The 8,034-nt window shown below is 39.7% G+C and overlaps 1 protein-coding gene across 1 annotated transcript in view; it reads left to right on the forward strand.

The window, feature by feature from the left end:
- The window catches only part of toy (paired box 6 protein twin of eyeless), a 52,288-nt gene extending 44,993 nt beyond the window's left edge, over positions 1-7,295 (forward strand). The window contains exon 8 of the mRNA XM_090396043.1: positions 7,201-7,295. Coding sequence (XP_090252169.1) covers positions 7,201-7,295 — 95 coding nt within the window. The remainder of the gene's footprint in view (positions 1-7,200) is intronic.
- Positions 7,296-8,034: the final 739 nt, after the last annotated feature.

Genomic DNA, 8,034 nt, shown 5'->3' on the forward strand with positions numbered 1-8,034 from the left:
ATAGATATACTTAATAGTAGCAAATATTTTACAAGGGGACCTAATAAAAATTATTATTTTTTAGTTAAATTTGTGGCAGGTGTTGTTTTTTATCTGAAGGCTTTTCAAAGTTCTGTACTGTGGTATCCTGTTCAATTCGTTTCTGTTTTTATTTATTATTTGAATTTGTTTGACGTCATACTATTACGGAATGAGATCGTATTTAAATTTCAATTTAAACATAATATTATCATCATCATCAAATTCCTGATACATATACCCTCAAGGGGTGTACAGGATATGATAGTACTACATGAAAAATTTACATCATTACTAACTTCCTATCTAAAATTTTCCTCCAAATCAGTCTGTTATCTGTCAAGACTCCAACATTATCAGATCTTATATTTCTATTGTCTAAGGCACTTTGTACCGTATCAATCCACCTATATCTTAGTCTTCCTCTGGGTCGTTTCCTGCCAACCTGGCAGAGAACAATTGTTTTGCTAATCTTTCCTCGCCCATTCTGTTTAAGTGACCATACCACCTGAGAAGCTCTGCTAACGCATTCCTGGATGCCGACAATGTCAAATTCTTTCCTAATATCCTCGTTTTTAATATGATATTGCCATTGATGCCATCAGTTCACATCCCTAATCTTTCTCGGGACTCTCATATCTGCTGTCTTTAGTCTTTGGTCAAATGTTTTACTCTGATACAGCTCTCAGATCCATAAGTTAAAACTGGTTTGAACACTGTCTTGTATACAGCTAATTTAGTGTTCCGACTAATTTCTCTCTTATTCCATATGAATTTATTCAATTGACTTCCTACCATACCAGCTTTGTTGATTCTGTTGTCTATTTCCATATTTAATTTGCCATCTTCACTAAAAATCATGCCTAAGTAGCTGAAATGTTTTACTTGTTCCACAGGTTCTCCGTTCAAAACACGGTTGACATTTTCAACGATTCTACCTATTTTCATTGTCTTTGTCTTTTTATTGCTGACCTTCATACCATATCTATTACAACAGTTCTTCAGTTAAGTCAGGGAATCTTGCAGACTTGTAGCGGATTTATTTAGAAGTATAACATCGTCTGCATAAAGCAAAGAGCTGATATTAACATCTCCAATTCTGATATCATGTTTAATACCACTTTCCTTCATAATATGATCCATATAGATAATGAATAACAGAGGGGATAATGTACATCCTTCCCTCACACCAGATTTAACATTAAACGATCTTCCTGTACTTCCTTCAATTCTAACTGCCGAATTACAACTCGAATAAAAACTAAGTATTGCTTGAAATAATGCCCCAATGACACCATATAACTGTAGCGTATTGAATAGCTTCTCTCTTGGCACCTTGTCATATGCCTTTTCCACATCTACAAAATTTAAATACAGATCTTTGTTATATTCCCATGATTTCTCAACTATTTGTCGTAAAGTGAAGATCTGATCCTGACAGCCTCTATTTGGCCTGAATCCAGCTTGTTCGTCACCAAGCTTTTCTTCCACAATTCTTCTCAACCGTTTCTCAAGTATACTTGCATAGATCTTGCCAGGAACACTCAGTAGGGAAATACCTCTGTAATTCTCACATTCAGTTTTATTTCCCTTTTTATATATGGGCATTATGAGAGCTCTACTCCAATCATCGGGAATTGATATCACACATTGAAATATCGTCAGTGTATCAATTCATGCAATTGCAGTAGATATTCTATCTGATAAGAACGATGTTCAGTCAATAAATAATATAAGACAGTTTTTATGATATCTAAAAATATTTAATATTTACTAAAAGACTAGTAAAGAATGTTTTTTTTTTCCAATGAAAGTAGCAAAATGAACCTTATTGCATACGGATGGGATGCCAAATATGATCCTCTAAATACTCTTAGGTTAGATTGTACTCACGATGTTTTGATATATATTCCCGCTAAGAATACTATTATTTATGAGCGATGTAAATCGTTTAATATTACTATTCTTTTCAACTAATTTGATACACATCAGGCACTGCTATTTCTTTTCAGAAATAATAATGTTTATTAATATATCTAATTGTTTTAAAGTGATATTTTCAGAAGGTCTTATTACCTAGCTTAATTTCACCTACTTTAATAAAATGATTAAATGAAAGATTAAGTACAGTGAAGTATTTAGCTGTTTTTTATGAACCAAACACTCAGCAACTAACTGAAAAAGATACCTGCCGATTCCATCGATAGATTATTAGATGAAAATGATGGATTCCAAGGTCTCCTAAATTTATTTGTCATGAGTATTTTACTATGGTTTTTATTTACCTCTTTTGAAAAAAAACTGTAGTATCTCCTTTCCGACTAATTTGAGACATCATAGGAGACTTCACTGAGGAGATTCTGTCTGAATACGAGAATTCTTTTAAAAAAAAATAAGAACAAAGCATAAAGCTTGGCTTTATTTCAATGATATCTTGATATATAATTGTTTTCATTGTTTTATTGCAGCTCTTAAAAACTCATGTCAACATTTTTTAAAATTTTTTATTATTTTTTTGTCTCCCATCTACGAAATGTTTTTCTGTAGACGCAACCATAGATTTTCTAATTTATAAAATTAATTCTATATATATTTTTATATAGTTCGAAAAACTTTGTGAAAAACCAAATATATAACTTTATAAACTACTTTTGACCCCCAATAAAAGGTGCAGTGGTCTCACACCCAATAATAAAATCCATTTTCAATGTACACGTAATCACAAACGTCTATGCAATATAGTATAGTAGGCCATATCCCCCGTGTGGTTACCTGGATAAGAATAGCACCAATGTAGCTCATGCATGTCATACGAGTCGACTAAAATTGGCACCCAGGGAGGGTAATAGATGGCAATGCTGTAGCCAATGAAGTCCTAACTGAGGCTCGGCTATTACTGTTACCCTCCTGCCATTACCAGAGCTTTAATAGCCCAATAACACCTTATCCCTACACTGTCCTCTACAGATAACGGGGAAGATGAAAAGCATTCTTGCTTCGCCCCTTTAAGCCAGTTCCTTATAAGGACTATAGGGGCATATAGCAGGTGATCAAGGTTTGGAATCGACCGTGAGATGCGGTGATTAATACCCTTGGAGGGTAATGGATGGCCATGCTGTAGCCAATGAAGTTCTAACTGAGGCTCGGCTATTGCTGTTACCCTCCTGCCATGATCATAGCTTAATATCTCAATAACACCTTATGCCTACACTGTCCTCTACAGATAATGGGGAAGATGAAAAGCATTCTTGCTTCGCCCCTTTAAGCCAGTCCTTATAAGGACTATAGGGACATATAGCTGGTATCCGTATGGTGGCCAGGATAAGAATAGCTCCACCGCAAATCTATGCGTGTCGTAAGAGGCGACTAAATGGACGCAGAGTTTCGTTCTCTTAAGTTTTTTGCCTTGAGGGAGCAATTTGAGTCTACGGGGGGAGGGTGTTCTCCGGCACGGCACGGTGAGGGACTTTTTCGGTGAATATGAGTGGTGGGGCGAGCCCGTCACTGAGTAGAACCAACGCTAAGTTGGACGGTCTTTCGGCCAGTATGGAATAGACTAGGGATGGTCCTAATTTTTAGAGGGCGGCTTTACTTAATAATCTCCACCGCAAATCCATGCGTGTCATAAGAGGCGACTTAATGGTCGCAGAGTTTCGAGAGTTTTGCTCTCTCAGGTTTCTTCCGGAATTTCGCTCCCGATGAGGGGGGGGGGGGCTTAGATTTCGTGAGGTTTGCGTGGGAGTGCATATTTTGAGTCTCCGGGGAGAGTGTCCTCCGGCACAGCCTGCTGAATGGCTTTGTCGGTGGATGCTTTTCCCTGGAATATGAGCGGTTGTGCTCAGTGGTGGGGTGAGCCCGTCACTGAGTAGAACCAACACTGAGTTGGACGGTCTTTCGGCCACTATGGAGTGGTCTAGAGATCGTCCTAATTTTTTAGAGGGTGGCTTAACTTAATAATCTCCATCGCAAATCCATGCGTGTAGTAAGAGGTGACTAAAATGGGTGCCCTGGGAGGGTGAAGGATGGCAATGCAGTAGCCAATGAAGTTTTAACTGAGGCTCGGCTATTGCTGTTACCCTCCTGCCATGATCAGAGCTTTAATAGCTCAATAACACCTTATCCCTACACTGTCCTCTACAGATAACGGGGAAGATGAGAAGCATTCTTGCTCTGCCCCTTTAAGCCAGTCCTTTTAAGGCATATAGCAGGTTTTTCGTGTGGCGGATGGGATAAGAATAGCGCCAACACAATCTATGCGTGTCGTAAGAGGCGACTAAAATAGACGCTGAGTTTCGAGAGTTTCGCTCTCTCAGGTTTCTTCCGGAATTTTGCTCCCGGTGAGGGGGTTTGCCATGGGAGAGCATTTTGAGTCTCCGGGAAGGGTGTTCTTCGGCATGGCCGGTGAGGGGCTTTGTCGGTGGACGCTTTTCCCTGGAATATGAGTCATTCTGCTCGGTGGTGGGGGAGCCAACGCTGAGTTGGACGTTCTTTCGGCTACTATGGAGTGGTCTACGGATCGTCCTAATTTTTAGAGTTGCCTTTGCTTTAATAGTGCCGTATGAGGCGACTAAAATAGACGCTGAGTTTCGAGAATTCGCTCTCTCAGGTTTCTTCCGGAATTTTGCTCCCGGCGAGGGGGGGGGGGCTTGATTTCGGGGGGTTTGCCCTAAGAGAGCATTTTGAGTCTCTGGGGTGGGTGTTCTCCCGCGTGGCTCGTCGGTGGACGCTTTTCCCTGGAATATGAGCGCTTCTGCTTGGTGGTGGTGGGGGGGGGGGACGTCACTGAGTGGAGCCAGCGCTGAGTTGGACGGTCTTCCGGTCACTATGGAGTGGTCTAGGGATCGTCCTAATTTTTAGACTCGGCTTTACTTTAATAAAAGCCCCAATGCAGATCATGCATGTCGTATGAGGTGATTAAAGTGATGGGTATCTAGGAAGGGTAATGAATGGCAATGCTGTAGCCAATGAAGTTCTAACTGAGGCTCGGCTATTGCTGTTACCCTCCTGCCATGATCGGAACTTTATAGCTCAATAACACCCTATTCTCTTCAGATAACGGGGAATATGAAAAACATTTTTGCTTCTCCCATTTAGCCAGTCCTTTTAAGGACTTTAAGGCATATAGGAAGGCGTTTGCCCGAAGACATTATGAATTTGATCAGAGAAAAAAACAGAGCCAGGAAAAGACTTCGTAACACGCGCGCCACAAGATAAAACAGTTCTAAACAGACTAAATGGGACAGTGAGATATGCACTCAAAGCTCACAGAAATCAAATATATGAGAAGAAAAATTAGCCTCTATCTCACCTGTGATCACTCTGTCTGGTCACAGGTGAGATAGAGGCTAAGGCAGATCCCTTCCCCCAATATTTTCTGACCAGGGCCTTGTTCACACTGACGTAGACAAGGCAGAAGCCATAGCAAAAAATTTAGAAGAGCAGTGCAAAACTTCATATGAAAATCTAGACTTCGATCACATATATAAAATTCACAGACAGGTCAGACATTCACCCTAACTTCCTGATACCAGTGCTGACCATATTGCACCCACATCACCTGCTGAAACATATAATATTATTAAAAATTTAAAGAACAAAAAAGCTCCTGGGCCAGACGGCATTACGAACAGGGTGATCAAGCTACTTCCCCGAAAAGCTATAGTGCACCTGACCATAATAATAAATGCAATCTTAAGATTTCACTATTTTCTTTCCACCCGGAAATTGGCTGATGTAATCCCCTGTACATAAGCCAGGCAAGGACCCACGCCTACCTCAAAATTATCGTCCAATCAGTCTTATATCCAACCTGGGTAAAGTTGTAGAGAAGATCATCCTCTCACGACTCCAAGCCTCAGTAAATGAACTAGACATCCTTCCTAAAGAACAGTTCGGTTTTCGGCAACACCATAGTATTACTCAGCAAATCCACAGAATTGTGGAATACATTACCACCAGCTACAACTGGCGTCAATACACGGGAGCTGTTTTTCTTGATCTATCCAAAGCATTTGACAAAATCTGGCACTTCGGATTGCTACACAAACTTATCTCAACCGGTATCTCACTGAAAATGGTACTTTTAGTTAAATGATATCTGCAGAACAGAATCATGCAAATGAAGATCAACTGTACTACCTCATCTCAGCGCCACATCTTGGCCTGAGTACCGCAGGGATCCCTACTGGCTCCATTGCTGTTCTCTATATACATGTCAGATATCACACACCACCATGTCATCCTGGCCCTATATGTGGATGACACAGCATCATTAGCTAGATCTTTCCGGCCACACTTCATTACTAGAAAGCTTCAAGAAAACCTTATAAAATTAGAGAGATGGTTTTTCAAATGAAGATTGGAAGTGAATCCCCCAAAAAAGTTCAGCCATTCTCTTTACGAAGAGGTCGATATATCCTGCAGGAGACGTCTTACTATTCAATACTAAAATCCCTTGGCAGACAGAAACAAAATACCTTGGCGTCGTCCTCGACAAAAAATTAACTTTTAACCAACACATCAAGGCTACGTGAGCAAAGGCATCTAAAGCCATCGCCCAGATCTACCCCCTAATTAACAGGAACATCAAGCTAAATCAGAATCAAATTGCTTTTATACCAGCTGATGATTCGTCCTAAACTGCAACGTGTGCAAAACGGGTACTTGCGAATGATCCTGAACGCCCCATGGCTCGCCAGAAACAATCAACTTTATCGAGATACAAATATTCCTTATATTTTCTCTTTCCTACAATCTTTAGCAACAAAGATCTTCTTAAAGACATCTATACATCCCAACGATCTAGTTCAACAAGCTGTAGCATACGAAGCAACAGATATATTCAAATATAAAAGACCAAAATCCATTTAGCTTCCTGTAGTAATGCATAATCTCCATGACCATCCAGGGCGAGGACAATCTATTCTCTCTCTATATATATCATCACTCTGATTTGCTGGGTGGAGAGCGAATACGTTAACCCCCGATCTCTTCTATATATATTAAATATTAAACCCTCTCCCGTTGTAAATGAATTTTATCATTTGTAAAGGCTTCTTTTTTTTTACTTATTATATTCTTAAAAACACTGCATTGCAAGCAAGACTAAGTAGTCCTCTGTGTGATAAATAATTATGATGGCGGGAGTCCCATATCATTAAAATTATACTTTTATCTTTGCAGGTGTAATATCTCCAGGAGTGACTGTTCCTGTACAAGTCCCAGGCCAGACCACTGACATCCCTGTGACGACAAACTACTGGCCTAGGATCCAGTGACGAAGGGACTCGAGACCTGCAGGTGGTCTTACAGCATTCTCAAAATATCTTCCTTTGCGAGAGTATGGGTCAACCAATTCTCTGTTATATCACCCACTGCTAGTGAATCTTATGGTACCCCCCGAAAATACAGAAGGACTTTCTGGTTCGGAAACTACACCCGATCATCAGCCAAAGAAATCGCCTACATCAAAGCTACCATGCAAAATGAAGAGCGATGTATTTAAACAGTTCTAGAAAAACACGATAGGTGGCCCTCTATCATGGAGCTTCCTCTTCAAACAAAAGATAGTAGTATATTAAATGTATAAAAATGTATGTAACTGTCCTCCATTTCCGAGATTTCATAATTTTAGAGAATTCGCAAAGAAATGCCTTCAGCCTCGAATAGACGGAGAAAAAAAAAATTATGTATTGTAAGACGTTTGCCGGTTTTCTTTGTAGAATAACAATCAAGAGTACCTTCAAGCCATGTCTACTGTCACAGTTGTTACACATCAAATCAATCAACCATTCACAGCAACTTCTGTTGTTATAGTAACCAACATTTATCATAGTCTTCAATAGGTATTGTTGTTACACCTGGGATTTTACCTTTTCCGTTGCCATGGATTAGGCATTGTTACTGTGGGTAGTTTTAGAAATAATGCGGTCATTATTTAGAATCTTTTGGAATGCTTTTATCCCCCATCGATTTAATAATCCTTTATTGTTAATATTTCTACCTTTCTAAATAACT

This window comes from Typopeltis vanoorti, chromosome 7 (genome assembly GCF_054136105.1).
Source record: "Typopeltis vanoorti isolate ZY-2024b chromosome 7, IOZ_Tvanoo_1.0, whole genome shotgun sequence".
Classification (NCBI taxonomy): Eukaryota; Metazoa; Arthropoda; class Arachnida; order Uropygi; family Thelyphonidae; genus Typopeltis; species Typopeltis vanoorti.